The 16,713-nt window shown below is 46.7% G+C and overlaps 1 protein-coding gene across 4 annotated transcripts in view; it reads right to left on the reverse strand.

Moving 5' to 3' along the window:
• Positions 1-16,713, reverse strand: part of JADE1 (jade family PHD finger 1) — a 47,412-nt gene that overhangs the window by 24,789 nt on the left and 5,910 nt on the right. The window contains exons 1-2 of one of the 4 annotated variants that reach the window (XM_027899541.1): positions 15,364-15,401; positions 8,611-8,688 (exon numbers count right to left, since the gene is read on the reverse strand). In XM_027899541.1, coding sequence (XP_027755342.1) covers positions 8,611-8,662 — 52 coding nt within the window. In that variant the 5' untranslated portion in view covers positions 8,663-8,688; positions 15,364-15,401. Of the gene's footprint in view, positions 1-8,610; positions 8,689-11,413; positions 12,400-12,894; positions 12,925-15,363; positions 15,402-16,713 lie in introns of those variants that run through there. The other 3 variants (XM_027899539.1, XM_027899538.1, XM_027899537.1) reach the window with 3 other exon arrangements.

Below are 16,713 nucleotides of genomic sequence, written 5' to 3' on the forward strand. Positions count from 1 at the left end.
CTAGTAACCACAGTGGTAGTGGATCAAGAGTTGGACTTGATGAGGTCTTTTCCAACATGGCTGATTCTATGATTCCATGAGGAGAAAAGGCTCAGTTATTGCTTATCATGCACAACATGTAAAGACACCTGTAGGCAACCAGCTGTGTCCCCAGAGAACTACCTGCTGCCACAGCCTCTGAACACTTCAAAGCCTCAGATCACTGTAAGCACTTCTCCCACTGTAAATACACTCCAGCTACCCAGCACAACAGAGCAAAACAGCCCTGACATGGATCTAGGTCTGGCTGTCACTCCTGCTTAACACTGTTGTTTCCAGATGCCTTTGCTGTTCCGCAGCTCACTCCAAGACCAATGAGGTGCTGCTGCCAACACTCTGTCAGAAAGACCTGAGGAGAAAACAGAGATGTTTAGTCTCCCCATTTAGTGTCTGGCCCACAACTCCTTACAGCAGGGGCTCTTACGGTCTCTTAGGCACGTCTCCATGTCTAGACCCAAACTCCAGCACAAAGCAAAAAGAAGCAGACTATTCTATGGGCAGTTTCCACTATGTCAGTGTGGTGGTTTGGACTTGGCCCCCAGTCAAGTGTCCAAGACCATAGCGATGGCCTCCCCCCCTGCCTTTTCTATGAACACAGGGGAAGGAAAAAAAAAACTACCAGAAAACCGAAATAACAAAACCAAAACAATATATATTTTACACTTATATACAGTAACAAAAAACTTATACATATAAGAAAAAAGAATCCCAACATCCCAAAAACAGACAAAACAGATACACGCAGCCAATAAGGAACTAGCAAACAAAATCTTAATACTTTCCTTAAGAAAAACAGAGATCTCTCCTCTGGAGGTAGGGAGCAAAACAACCTCTCAAAAGCTCACAGACCTACCACCACACGAAGGAGCCCAGCCACAGGGAAAAAGTTGCTGCTTGTTTCAACTCTGCCAGAAAGGATCAAACTTCTAACTTCCTCTCCATTTCTATTTTTATTTCTGCTTATGTAAAGAACGGAATGGAATACTGGGATATTGGGAACTTCCTTAGTTTCCACCTGGTTACCAGGAAGAGTCCTAAACCCAAACCATTACAGTCAGGTATAGAAAGAGCTGGTTGGGTAGAAGTCTTCAGGCCTTATCACAGAGAAAGCAGCACGCAAGCGAACACAACCTGTGGCCGTTGTTTCATATGGTGAAACTTTCTTTCTTACTTTTCTGTTGTTGGAGGATTTGCCCATCTATCTTTCTTATCTTTATAGCATATTATTATACAAAAATCTCATTCAAGACCAAAACAGAAGCAGCGGCGACCTTTCATCTCTTGTCAACAGCCATGTTAATTAAAATTTAGTGTCATTTGACAACTCCCCAATTGCAGCTGTTGAACAATCCATGGATCCATACGATTTCTACAGTGCTTTACAGCAACACAGCACAATTGCTCAGTCTCTGACACACATAATGAACCGTCCTTGCAGCTCCCTGCCACAGCACTTTAATACAAGCTCCCTCCTGTCATCCCTCTCCTCAGCAGTACACGTTTGAGTTTTATCATCTCAAAGAGCACACACAAAACCAGGAATAGGCATGTGTCACTGTTCTAACAGTCAGGAATTCCCACATCCCATCTTATTTTTCAGCACAAGACTCAAGTGCCACTCTAGCTGCCCAGCTCAATTCCCATGGTAGCCATGTTTTACCATAACAGTACAGTTTTAACTCAAGTTACTACAGGTTATCAATTTGAGACCTCCCATGCAAGCATTTTTAGATTGATATCATGATGTTGTCAGGCTTTAAAAGTCCAATGAAGCTAGGGGTACTCAGTACTAGTGGTCTGTAAAGAAAAACCTGCCTCTCCAAAAACAAATCGTAGAATATGCTGAGTTGGAAGGGACCCATACCGGGACCACCAAGTCCAACTTCTGGTCCTGTGCAGGACACCCCAAGAATTACATCATGTGCCCAACAGTACAGTCCAAATGCTTCTTGAACTCTGTCAGGCTTGGTGCTGTGACTGCTTCCCTGGGGAACCTGTTCCAGTGCCCAACCTCCCTCTGGGTGAAGAACCTTTTCCAGATACCCAACCTAAAACTCCCCCTTCTCAGCTTCATGCCATTCCCTCGAGTCCTGTCATTGGTCACAACAGTGAAGAGATCAGTACCTGCTCTTCCACTTCCCCTTGTGAGGAAACTGAAGAACACAATGAGATCTCCCCTCAATCTCCTCTTCTCCAGGCTGAACAGACCAAGTGACCTCAGCTGCTCCTCACAAGGCTTCTCCTCCAGACCCTTCATCATCCTCACGGCCCTCCTTTGGAGGAGCTGTCCAACAGCTTAATATCTTTCTTACGTTGTGGTGCCCAAAACTGCACACAGGACTCAAGGTGAGGCTGCACCACTGCAGAGCAGAGTGGGACAATCCCCTCCCTCCACTGGCCATCGATGCTTTGCCTGATGCCCTCCCAGGACACAGCTGGCCCTCCTGGCTGCCAGGGCACTGCTGACTCATATTCAGCTTGCCATGGATGAGGACCCCCAGGTCCCCTTCCACAGCACTGCTTTCCAGCACCTCGTTCCCCAGTCCATACACACAAACAGGGCTGCCCCACCCCAAGTGCAGACTCCAGCAATTCCCCTGGTTAAGCCTCACACGGTTGGTGATTGTCCTCTGACTTGCTGAGATCTCTCTGCAGGGCCTCTCTGACCTTGAGGGAGTCTCCACAGCTCCTCCCAATTTAGTGTCGTTGGCGAACTTACTTAGTATTCCTTCGAGTCCTGCGGCCAAGCCATCAATGAAAACGCTGAAGAGAACTGGATCTAAGATGGAATCCTGCAGATCCCACATCAGTCGCCAGCCCAATGTTACCCCATTCACTGTAACTCACTGTGCCCAACCCACGAGCCAGTTGTTCACCCACCTTGTAACATGGTTATCCAGTTGTATGCTGGACTTCTCGTCCAGAAGGATGCTGTGAGAGGCAGTATCAGAAGCTTTGCTGATTAAGATTACATCTACTGGCTTTCCTAGATCAAGTAAGTGGATTACCCAGAAATCAGATTTGACAAGCAGGACTTACCCCTAATGAAGCCATGCTGGCTGTGACCAATGACTGTGTTGTCCTCCAGGTCTTTTTCAATACCTCCAAGAATAATCTTTTCCATGATTTTACCTGGCACTGAAGAGAGACTTAGAGGCCTGCAGTTTCTGGAGTCCCTCTTCTTGCCCTTCTTGAAAAGCAGGACAATGTTTGCCAGCTTCCGGTCAACTGGGACCTCTCTGGATTCCCAAGACCATTCAAAAATCAATGAAAGAGGTTTGGCTCTTTGAGGACTCTTCAATGGATTGTATCAGGCTCCGTAGATTTGTAGGGACCCAGCTGGAGCAGCAGATCCTGCACAATTTCAGGGTCAAGTGGGAGTTGATCATTCTCACAGTCACGGTCCTCCAACTCAGGGCACTGAGATCCCCTTGGTCCATCTATCATTTTGTCATCCCTCTAAATGCCTTTCTCAAAAGCACAGTAGAGACTGCTAAACTTGCTGCTTTGCCCAAATTCTAAGCATGTAATTGCATTACATTTTCTTATTTAATCACCAACCCTCACCTACCAGCCAGTTTAACCGAAAAGCAAAAAAATGTTCTTCGCTTCTTTTTCATAAACCACTGCACAGCATTTGTAATCACCACAGTAAATGACACACACCCCTAAGGTTATGTACTCAGTAACCTTTGTGATGGCACTCTGGGCTCCATCTCAAACACTACTGGAATCCACTGGGATTCAAAGCCCTTTCTAAATCTAAGATCCCCATCATTCAGTCAGAGCAACGGATATTGGCAAAATTCGTTTAACTTTAAAATAACATTTGTTTAGCAATGATAGAATAAGGGTCTGCCTAAATTACAGAGCTCTATTCCATAATCCGTAAGTATTAAATCTTTCATTTCTAAGAACTCTGAACCTCTGTACATCTTACAAGTATTTTAGCTCTGCAAGTGTCTTCAGTTCTTCTCTCAGACACTCTTCATGTAGGATTATGATAAATTGATAACCTCTCCAAGAAAAAATGAAGCAGCATTGTGGAAGCAAGTGAAGTGTGAAGAAAATCATACTCTGAATTCCTTGCTCATGGAAAACGGCAAACAAACTTTCTTTGACATCAAGAAGTACCCAGATTTCACCCTATCCCCCTACAGTACAACTGTCCATGAGCTTCAGACATTTCTCAAACACAATCTGTCCACATGCCCAACCATTTGTGCAAGAAAGAACACTTTGATCCTATAAATGGGAACTAATCCACTGCACAACTTGATCTCACCAGGAAACCAAGCATATGGAATATTCAGCACAAACCACCTTTGCAGATTTACAGACCAACAAGGCAAAACACTGATCAGGAAAGCTTACATGGCTTCAGTATTTAATTGAAGTGAGACCTGGAGCCATAAAGAGAAGGTTTAGCAACAGAAGAGCAAGCTGAAATGCAGTGTAACAAAAACTGCTTAAAAAATATCAGAACCCTATCCAGCCATTGGAAAAGAGAGGCATAATTACCTTGAGATGAACCAATTACTGATTTCTTTAATACAGGCTTTGAAGAAGTTACCATGTATATCACAAGGCTTTCATGCTGGGCCTGGTTAATATTAATGTCTATTATAGTTGCTGTACTACAGTATCTGCAAAGGGACAGATACTGAAAAGCTGCAAGGTGACAGAAAAGGAAAGTTTTCAGGAGTCAACACTCTTGAACACTTCCCCAAGCCCCTCTCAATACCACTCCTCTGTATTAAGCCAGCAGCTCAAGATCCAGAGTGATGCCTGCAGCCATTTTTCAATCAATTATATTTCATGGATAAAATGTTCAAAACTGACCTCCAATTTCAGAAAATAAAATCCCTGAGAAAACACCTAGATATCCAGGGACTAAATGCAGAACTGCTGGCCAAAACTGGCACTGACACCTCTTACCCTGTGCTTCAAATATGCTGTTTTGGCCTCGTGTTGAAATGAGGATTTGGATTCTGATTTTAAGGGGACACAGCCCAACAATTTCCAGTAGTTAGGTTGAAGGACATAAAATAAATACTTTGGGGAGCTTAAAGCCTGCGTTTAGTTTTTGGGAAAGAATCGAGTCTGAGGGCAACGAAGTGATGAGGAAAGTAAGGGTGCTGACTTTAAGCTGCAAAGCTTCAAAATACTGCAAATAACATATAATCACCCACAGTAAAATAACATACATAAGTCAGTGAACATATGTAAATACATGTATACGCTCTAGGACTGCAGTCACGTTGCTAAGTTTTCTTCTCTGCTGTATTTTACCCCTAAAGGAAAACCATTCTCCCTTCTTTCATCTCACAAAATGAGAGCACCTTTTTCTTCCTCTGAAGAACTATTGTAATTTCAGTATAATGTATTTTTAGTGCTTGGGGTATGAGCTTTGTTTTTCTATCACCTTGTGACTATCAAGGAAACTGATTCAATTCAGTGATCCAATATAAAATAGCACTTCTTTTAAAAGATAAATTCTATTATTGGTAGCATCATTATTATTGTATTACAGATATCCAGGTTCCTGAGTTTTAACAGAATAAAACATAGATTTTTTCATACCAAAGTATTTTCCTGGTGGCACTACTCTACATGCTGGAGTTTACTCCATAAAAGTGCCATCATTCCCGTTACTCCAGTGACACTCATGATGAATCTGAGGTGACTGATCAGTTTAGTAAGGCACAGTATGAAAACTCAGCTTTGGAACTGAAGAAACACAGTAGCTGGAGGCCCAATCCTCACCTTGAGGGATAAGGGAAAGCAGTGCTGAGCCCTAAACTCAGACTATTGAGTTTAGAATGATGGGAATGCAAAAAGCCCACTGGAGGGTCAAGAGGTGCCACTGACTGAAGGGAAGCAGGTATTTGGCAACAGGATTCCAACTAAGTGTTGATTAAAATTTCAACTTTTCAACTAAAAGACATCTGTCTGAAGTTCACAGAATAGTCAATTTAATTGTTTTCTGCCTCTGGGAACTCCAGAAGGAAAAATAGCTAGTGAACCTAAAGCCTTCAATAGTGAGTGTAGAAACTCATAGAATTTTTTTTTTCTTTAGGGAAAAAAACTTGCTTACCCTTCCAACACTACTGCAAGTACAGTGGATTGGAGATACTACTGGCAGAGTAAGAATACAGAAACAAAGAGTAAGTGTAATCAGTAATTCTACTAAAGGCAAGGAAAGAGCCTGTGAAGGTGAAACCTGTAAGAGGAGACCCTTGACATTCAAACATAGCTGCAAGGAACAACTGGCATCTTCTATAACAGGAAAAGTGGAGGGAAAGAGTCTGAGCGTCAGTCGTTCTTCCCAGGGAAGTGTGAATGACAAAAAGCCCTGGAGGTGCTGACCCCACATTCCAAGTTATCCGGGCTTCTGATTAATAACCCTTGATCTGTTTGAACATGTATAAAGTAATAGAAAGAATATGCAGGAACCTGTATCTGAATTGGCAAAGTAACTTCAAAAGAGGAGAAAAACCATAATCAAGGAAAAAAAAGTGTAATGAAAGGGAAGTGGTATATATTTCAAGTAATAATTGAAAATATTTTAAATTTCACTGCCTTTGCCATGCCATTTATTCAAAGAAGTTATTTGTAATAAGTAGGCTTTAAAACAGAGAGACTGTAGGAGGACAGGGGGTTTGCTTTTCTTTTTCGAACTCATTTTCTTAGATCTTGATCCACGGAACAGATTTTTTGGAAAACGTAATTCACAAAGTCAGCAACCCTATTCCAAATAATTATATATCAAATGACATTACAAACAAGTGCTATAATCAGCAACATGTCAGTCAATTGTATCTATTTCAGGACTTCAATTCCAAAATTAGCTGCTTCAGGTTTTATTTCGTAAAGCCTGTAACACAAGGCACATGAAGGGATCAATGAATTTTAAAAAAGCAGCAAAGACTGTTATCAATATGACACACTTTATAAAGCTACTAGGGAATAAAAAAAGGGTGAAGCAAAATTCTAATGGAAGATATCATGTTTGATGCTAACTTGCCCATTTTACAAGTAAAAACACACCTTTGTTTTTGGGAAGTACACATCACCTTTGAGAAAATGCACCAGCTTCAGTTTTTAAAGCCCCAAGTAAACTTCTAACTAAGAAAAACAGGCCTATTTTGTTTGGGTTTTTCTGATTCCAAAATTCCCCAGCTGCAGGTAGTTCTCAAAAAACAAGCCAAATCCTTCACCTCTAATAGATGTTATTCAATCCTCATTTAGACTAACTCCTAATCTAGTTCTCACCTTCTCTAATCATTTACTGCTTCATTTCAGCAACAGTTTGCCTAAGGCCGTTTTAAGAGGAAGATTTGGCCATACCTGAGCAGACTCCCATGCAGCAAAGACACCCCTAGAAATGCATGTGGGTGAAGCAGTCACCTGTACAGAGCCACAGTGCAGCACAGGGCTAAACTCTCAGAGTAAAGCTTTCAAAAGCACCTGGAAAACCACCCCGACCATTTTCTGTTACGTTTCAGACTGAAGTTATACAAAAGACTTCAGATTTGAAGATGTGCACCCAGACAGATCATATTAAAACCAGGAAAATCTCTGACAACAGGCTAAGCTGCACTATTGTCAAGTACAATCTTATTTGGGCAAATAAAACACCTTAGCACATTTCCCAAGCTACCATTTGGTCTCCCCCCCCCCCTCCTTTTTTCTGCTTAAATGAAAGGTTATCAATCACTGGAATCCAAACACAAGAGAAAGCTATACCACTATATTGGGTTTCTGTGGTCAGATTTTGGTAGTGGGGGGACTACAAGGTTGGTTTCTGTGAGAAGTTGCTGGAAACTTCCCCCATGTCCAGCAGAGCCAATGCCAGCCGGCTCCAGGATGGGCTTCCTGCCGCTGGCCAAGGCTGAGCCAATCCAGAACGACAGCAACGCCTCCGTGATAACACAGTTAAGAAGGAGAAAAAAAGTTGTTGTGCAGATGAAATCTGCAGCCAGAGAAGAGCAGAGTGAGAACATGTGAACAGCTCTGCAGATACCAAGGTCAGTGGAGAGGGAGGGGGAGGAGGTGCTCTAGATGCAGAAGCTGAGGTTCCCCTGCATCCTACGGTGAGGCAGCTGTGCCCCTGCAGCCCATGGAGGACTGAATTCAAATTTCTGAAACTTGTTCCTCAAAGATAATCTTCAAATGAAGTAAGGAACAACTTTCATGCTCTATCAATCTTTTCTGCTTAAGCTTGAAGCACTATACCTTTCCACCGCATAAGAGAGTGTGAGAACACTGAGGCAAATTTAAAATCCTTATGCAAAATTCTATGGACAGTGTCAGCAGATGTCTCCATGCTTGTTCTGTCCTTGCAACGATAAATCGTGCTGCTTGCAAAGACTTTAAAGATGACCACTGACTTTTCCTCCTATCAACTAAAACGACATAGTTAATTCAATGGCAGGATCCTGAATCTACTGTGCACATTTCTACCAGTCCAACAGATATGTCCAAAATGCCTCTGGCGCAAGAAACACCGCATTAAAACATGTTTTCCAACTCATAACCTCCCGCACTGTACAACAAAGGAGCACTTACTGCCATCGTCATCAGAGTCCTCGCTGCTGCTGGGAAGCCGATGTCGTTTCATGATCTCCTTGGAAAACAGCAGGGAGCCTATAGAGAAACGAGACAGCACTTAACCCAAGGTAATAACACACAGTCATCAAGTTGTGTTTCGATGGAACGTGAGGATTTGCAGCACACAAAGGAAAACAAACTACTTTAAGCAGCAGCTAAAATATAAACAGTGAATCTCTCAAGGATGCTTAATTAGGTAGTCATCATATGAGCAGGTGAACAACACACCGGAGAGTATCAGTGACAACCCCACCAATGCTTTCACCCCACAACAAAAGCTTATCTTACAATCACTGAATATCTACAGTCAATGTGCTAAACTTCCTCTGCCCATTCTGACATTAGATGTGCAACACAATAACATTTTTACTGCTTGTGGAAACCCTTACTTTGGCTAATATGTTTTCAGAACCACTTTACGCCTGTTTAAAGTGCCAGATTTACAAAACCTGAGATTAAAGTCATCCACTTACACATTAAAAATGAGACATCAGCAGTAGCAAGCACAGTTTTCCCAGATTAACTAAACATGCATCATCTATGCCCTGGAAAGCACCACCCTCTAAGGTAGGAGAGTTACTTCCTCCTGCAGACACATTTCTAGCACCATTCCTAACACAAACCGTTCTTTGTCAATAAGACCACCAACTGATTACTCAGAAGTTCCTCCAAACCACCAGATTTCTACCCATATTCAGCTCAACTGCACACGAGCCAGTGGTGTAGAGGGGGAAAATGCCCAATCTTTTTAACTGCTATTCTCAGGGTGCCGATACTTTCACGTGTATTCTCTCTGGAAGAAAACCAAATCCAGAAAAATCAAGGAAGCTGTAAATAGCTAGTCAGCATTTACATGTAAAAAGCTATTAAAAAGTGTAAGTTGAAGAGGAGAAAAAACATGACAAGACAAGCACAGAAAGGCATATCCACCATAAACTAAACTGACAAGGACTCTACACGAACATCAAAACCCCTAAGTCTTTGCTTACCACGGATCAATCCAGATATCAACAAGGTCTGGGCATTCTGCTACGCCTCTGGGGTACAGATTTGGAAATCAGACGCCAAAATATTTTTTTTGCTTCTAGGTAGGTGTAGAAAATCTAACCTTCTTATTTTCCCATGCGTTCAGATTTCCTCAAAACCTCTCAGCAAAACTCTTTTCATTGACCCTTCAGTATAGGAATTAACTGCTTCAACTTTGTTCTCTGAGAACGTGGCTGGTTGTAAGAAACTCAATAATACTTTTATAAGACTATTTCACAGACTTTTATAAGACTAATCCCCAAAATAAGGAAACTCAAAAAGCCTAACCAAAGCCTGACACTATTTCCAAAAGAGCACAAAAATATCTGCTCTTATTAATATAAAAAGAAACGAGCATTTTTGAGGGAATTCATTGCAGCAAATCACAAGCAGCTGAACCTGAGATTCTATTTTACACCTCCAATGAATTTGATTTAGTTCTAAGAGCTCATGCATTGCAGGATTGCCTCCTTTTTCATATTACACCTGCAAACAAAGTTAGGGGGAAGTCTCCCTCCCACAGAGTGGCTTTTCAGAGTGGGATTTAATACCTCTGTCTTTGAAACGTGACAGTTTTGAGCTGCAAACTTTGTTCACTGAAGAGAAACTGAACGGTTCACCTTACCAAGACCTTTTGTCACCATTTCATAGAGTAAAAGCTGACACACAATGTCTGATGCCAGGGAATAAAGAATCATAAATGACAGCCTCTTACAGTGATAGAAGAATTCTCTCAAAAGGACTGCTTTGAAACAGGCCAAAACTTTGTGTCACCTCCACGTGGGGGTGAGCAACAAGCATTTAAGTCTATATAATTTATTAGATACAGGCAGGAACGCAGACTTTCCTGCCCACTTCCCAGTATTCGATGGCAGATGCAGTGCAATGGGTAAGACTCAGCAACACATCACAGTACAGCAAATTCATTACTTTTAGCAATATGCACTACCCTGCTACTCCATCCTTAACTCTGCAAGAGACAGAACTACCAGCAAAACCCCAAGACCCCAGTGGACAGCAACACCAAGATCCATTTTTCTCCACACCGACGTCCCAGGAGTCGTACAAGTAAGAGTGAAAAACATCCAAGCCCTTTTTCCTGTCTTCCTCAGAGCAGAAATCCAGACACTGCCCCATAAAATCAGCACAGCAGAACACGCACACGTGCGTTCATGTGTCACGCAGCACATAGTTAGGAACTATGCACACACCACGCAGTTAGGAACACCACATCGTTTCTCACTCAGTTTGACCTCAAGTGGAGTGAGGATCAAAGAGAAAGATGTAAAGTGTGTCAGTCTTTGTTATGCAAATAGCTAAACAGAACGAGAGTGTAAAAATAATTAGACATGAAAAAAATCTACACCCTCGGGTCAAAGGTTTTACATAGCACAATTCTTGCTAAAGTATTTTCAAGGGTTGTATAAACCTCCGGGTAAAAAGAGTGTATAATTTCAAACTCTGACAGACAATTAACTGTAACCGTGTTAACCGGTGCCACAACAACAAACTGCACTGAACAGCTGCAGAGACAGAATGGGAAGAAAGCAGAATTATGACAGATGTACACCCTGAAGACAAACTGAAAACTGGCTTTTCCTGGAAGTAACCCAGTAACTTCAATAAAATGAAGACCTAATTATCTCCAGTAGACAAGAAATCACTTCAAAACACTTACTGTACAAATGGAAGCAAAGTGTGACACAGTTTAACAAAACTGATAGTAGATTAATACATTTGAGCTCTAATACTGCGCTCCTTTTAAACAGTTTATTTATGACACCACCTCAGTCTTCACTGGCATCTGACATCGCAAAAAGCTTTTTTGCTTCCACCCCAGACCGAAAACACAAAAAAAGAAACTGCATCAGAAGTAAGTTACACTACTAAAATCCACTTAAAACTTTAACATTCCTCTTTACCATCTATGAAACTTTGATAGTAACACTTTATAGTCACAAAGAGACATGAGTTCTTAAATTAAGTACTACAGTATTATGGAGCACAAAAAAAAAAATATGGTCCAAGGACAAGAGTGTTTTCCCCAAGGAGTATTTCTACTGACTTCAGCACATATATTCATAATTTCTCAAGGAAAGGGAGAAGTGCAATCTGGACATATCAGCCCAACACTTGTGAGGAATCCTCACACTCATTTATGCACCTTTGCAAGCCAGGTCATAATGCTACCTTACTACCCAGGCAGTGGCAGCAAATTATTCCCAAACTGTGGTGCTCAAAATGACCACCTAAAATCTTGAGGAAAGACCAACTGGGCTCCGTAAATTAATGCAACCCAACCTAAACCCACTGCAGTTCATCTCTTCTATCTAGCAAAAGGGGTCAACTTGGTCAGCTCCAGCTGAAAACAGGAATGTGAAGCAGCAGTACCAACAACATGGAGAAAATATGTGAGGAAAGACTGATGGTGTTTTTTTTTTTACTATAGTCTGTGAATCAGGAATGAAACCAGAAAAGCTGGAAGGGAAATCTGCAGCTGTGAGGGGAAAGGGGAGTTTATTGTTATGATTTTATTTTAAGCATATGTACCAAACATAGCTCAAAAGTAGGGAGCAAGTGGTATCTGAAGCCAGAGGGAAAATCCTGACACTAAAACGTACAATCCTTGCTGTTTCAAAAATATCCCACTGGGTGCGAGAAACCTCCAGAAAGAGAATCATAACAAGCATATTCTGGCATAACTTTTATGAAGGTTTTAGGTTTGCAAGTGTGGGCAGCTTTTGACTTAGTTAAAAGATTATTCCAAGTGACAGCTAAATCTTCCTCTAAAAAATGGGACTAGCATAAAAGCATCTTTAGCCTTTTACATTAAGATGCCCGCTAAAACGTGTTGCTACATGTTACTCGTGATTTCTAATACTCCCTCACAGCTACCCAAGGAGACACAATCTATTTTTAACACTGCATACGGCCACTCAGACCAGGTCACACACGGCCGCTTTTACTGGGCGACTGACAGGTCTCACTCAGGATCCCCTGGATCTCACCTGTGGGTGTATCTAGTAAACTTTCTCAGAATAAAGCAGTCAGCTGAAGGAAGAGCAGCAGGAGGGAGAAGTTGGCCAGCAGCAGGCACTGCTCACAGGTGCGCGGAGCCGCGCCAGTGGCTCTGCGGGCTCGCCGCCTCCTCTCCAGGGGATGGGGATGAGAGATGAGGTTTCGGGAGTCAATTCGAAAGCGGTGCCTCATGCTCACCCCGCTCGCCGGCCCTGGGCCGGCCGGGTGCCCCTCAGGGCGGTTCTCCTCCTCCTCCTCCCGCAGCTATCCCATCTCAGCTGCCACCTCGCACCGCGCCCGCAGAGGGTTCGCGGTGGCACGGCCGGCGTCCGGCAGAGCAGACGGAGCCGCCTCCTGGCCCGGGTGCCGCCGGGCTACACCTCCCCCACGGGGGTGGCACCCTGCCGGCCAGCGGCCCGGCCTCGGCTTCCATATGAAACGGCCTGGCTCGCCTCCTCCTTCTCCTCCTCCTCCTCCTCCCTCCCGGTTCCCGTTCCCGCTCCTCCCCGCCTTCGGCCGCACCAATCCGCTCGGCCCCGGCTGCAAATCAAACTTGGTGCCCACGGCTCCGCTGCCCCCTCCTTCTCTCTCCAAAACCCTGTCACTGACGACAACGGCCGAGGCATCTTCCCCGCCCGCCCCCGTCGCCACGCTGCGGTGGAGGGGGGGGGACGCGACGGCGGATCGAGCGGCAGCTCGAAGGAGACTTGAGCTCATTTTCTGTGTCTGTCTCTCCTCCCACTCCCAGACAGTTCTGGAAACTGCGTTATCACCTCTTGTGACAGGAAACCAACCAGCAAGCGGTGCAAACAAACAAACACCCTTTGCCTCCACCCTCCCCAAAATCATCAGCATCCCGCCGCCTATCGGGAACGAACGGGCGGGCGCGAACTGCGAGGAAGAAGCAAAACATAAGAAAACAGAAAAAAAACCCCAAACAAACAAACAACAACAACAAAAAATCCCCAAATCCTATTCTAAGCAGGCGACTACCCGAGCCCAGGGACGGGCAGGATGGCAGCAGCATCAGGGCGGCTTTGTCTTAACTGGAGCAAGTGGAATGATGGCTGGACCCGCACTCACCTCCCCGGGGAGGCCGGGCCGGGCCGTTACACCGAGATGCCGTAGCCCGGACCCGTCCCGCTTGCCAGGCACCGGGGAAGAGCCAAATACCCGGAGCTGCCCTGACCTCCGCCCGAGCAACTTGGGGCGTTCGCCGCCGCTCCCCGCGCTCCTTCTCCTGTGATATTACACCGCCGGCAGCGATTCCGCTCCCGCGCCTACAAGCTCCAGCCCGGCCACGCGGATTAGCCCCGGCGTTCTGTCCCAGGCACGGCTCGGGGGGGCGGAGGGGTCCCGGCCCCTCCGCGCCCTGCCGAAGTTAGCACCGCGCCGCCGGCCCCGCTCCCGATTCACCTCCCGGAGCCGGGGCGGGGGTCGGGCGCTGCCGGGCCACCGTGCACCTGCCGGCTGCTGCCCCGATGCCGCCCCGCACCCCGGCGGGCCCGGGCAGCGCCGCACGCCTTTCCCCGCCTTTTCCCACTCTCAAACACGTGCACTTCGGGCCTCGGGCAAGTTGTTCTCCGACCGGAGACAACCACGCGCCCGCCGCCGGCGGGATCGGGGCACCTCTGACAGCCCGGCCGGCCGCGCCTCCACCAGAGGCCCATCCTGCCCATCGAGGAGGCGGCTAAACCGGTTGCGGCTCTCTCGCTCCGAGAGGCAACTTCTGTCTAATTTCACCGATGAGCAGTTTTTATGCTTTCGAAGCATTTTTTTTTTTCCCTCCTATAAGCCAAAGCCAAGTGAGCCGGGGGGGGGGGGGGGGGGGGGGGGATAAGTGTAACTTACAAAGCTGCTTCTGCACACAAACACCTCCCTCTCCCCCATGTAGGCGCTCCCCGCCCGCGGCGAAAGGCGACGGGTCTCGCGGACATGTGGGTGACACAGTGACAGACAGTGGCAATGGCTTCCCCCGCCTCCTTCCTACACATCAGTATCCGAGCAGGACCTGCGCTCTGCCATTGCCATCTGGCTTCCAAGTTGCTCCAACGCTTCCTACTTTCCGCGGCGGGTGATGCCCGGCGCTGCCCACCCCCCCCGCCCCCCCATCCCCCGGGGCATAGCCTGCAGCGATGCCCGGGGCGCGGGGCAGGCGGCGCCGAGCGACAGGGCACGGCACAGCAATGCACGGCACAGCATGGCAGGCACGGCACGGCACGGCACGGCACGGCACGGCGGCAGATAGATCGCTTTGGCCGCTGCACCTGGGGAGCTGCGCGGTCCTCACTTTGCCCGCAGCGGAACAAAAAGGCGGCCGCCGCTGCCCGGCACCGGCCCGCCGCGCCGAGCGGCAGCGTAGCCTTCCCTCCCGCCTTTGCCAAGCCCCGGCCCCCCGCACAAGTTGCTTGTGGGATAGCTGAGCCGCAAACTCGACCGCCTCCCCTCGCCCCGTACCCAGCCGCACGGCTCTTTGGCGCCATGTTAATGACGTACTATCTTATTTCCACTAGGCAGCGACCTTCGGCACGAAAACTGCTCTCCCGCCGCCTCCGGAGCGACGAGGAAAAAAAAACAAAAAAAAAAAAAACAAAAAAAAACCACACCACCATCAAATATGGCTGTGCTGGCGGCTCCCCCGGCTGGCGCGGCGGAGGGCTCGGTTACCTGCTGGCGGCGGCGTGGTGGCGGCGGCGAGGGCGGGCGGCGCGGCCGGGCTCCCCCTGCGCGGAGGGCTCGGGGCCGCCGCATGAGTTTGGCGCGGCGTCGGGGAGCGGGCGCGGAGAGCGGCTTCCCTCGGCTACACACACACACACACACACACGCACTCACACACACACACACACAAACAACGCGCACAGAGTCCCTCTGACTGACGTTTGTACTTGTTATGGAGGAAGGACTCCGTGAATCAAACTCGTTTCTGGGTCACTGCTGCCACAGGGGGGAGCTGCTTTAATCCCCTGCCAAAACTGGAAGGCGAGGGAAGCGGGGGGGGGGGGGGGTGGATAATAATAATAATAATAATGATGCAGCGCCGGGGTGGGGAGGCGGCGGCGGCCCCGGGGGAGCCCCCGTTAACTCTTGGCGGGCCCGAGCGCGCAGCTCCCGCCGCTCCCCGAGCCCCGGGGTGGGTGCGCGGCCGCCCCGGCTCCGGCCGCCTCCCCGCTTGTACTCGAGCGGGCTCGGAAATGCAGGCGGGATGCAGCGCTGCGCGACTGGCAGCTGGGAAATGATACGTGTCTTGCACCCGGAGCCCGCCCGCGGCACTGCTGTTCATACCCTGCAACCATTAACTCTTCTCTCCAAGGCTAAATTTAAGCCGATTTCAAAAGCAGGAATTCTAGCGCTGCACTGTCTCCCTATGCAGTCGCTATTTGTCAGGCAGAGAAACTGGGACGTGTAAGAGTTAAACGCTGTGGCCACATAGGTAGCGCATAATTGCCGGGGCAAGAATAAAACTGCAAGCTCTCTGTTCTCAGCCCCCAGCGTTATCCCTCTGGCACCTCAACTTTGATACTTCTCAAAGACTAGAAAAGAGCCAACGCATACTGTGGTTCAGTTCACATCTTTCTAGCAGGAAAGCAAATTATCTTAAATTGGCACCAAATTACATAGTAAATTTCCCATTATCAAAAAAGCATGCTTGAACGCAGATTTCCTTATTTTTCCACAGAAATCGCTTTACCTCATGCCATGCACCTGTGCTCCCTGAGTGAAGAACTCTCCCATTTGAGCAGAATTTCTGAGCAAATACAGTGTGAGGTAATAAACACCACAGAGAAGATTCAACATAAGCTCAGACACAGAATTAAGGGGCAATCCGTGCAAAGTAATTCCCATAGTATGCAAATACAAATTAATGCAGCCTCCACAGCAATATTAGTCTGCCAGAGAATCATACCTTAGTTCAGCAAAGGAATTGGATCGTTACTCATCCATGCAAACCAAGTCATTTATCCTGCTGTCTCACCCACCCACCCACCTACCTACCAAATAATGGAACATCGCTGCACA

This window comes from Empidonax traillii, unplaced genomic scaffold (assembly GCF_003031625.1).
Source record: "Empidonax traillii isolate 1590-97213 ecotype Southwest subspecies unplaced genomic scaffold, ASM303162v1 scaffold675:size783547, whole genome shotgun sequence".
In the NCBI taxonomy this organism is placed as follows: Eukaryota; Metazoa; Chordata; class Aves; order Passeriformes; family Tyrannidae; genus Empidonax; species Empidonax traillii.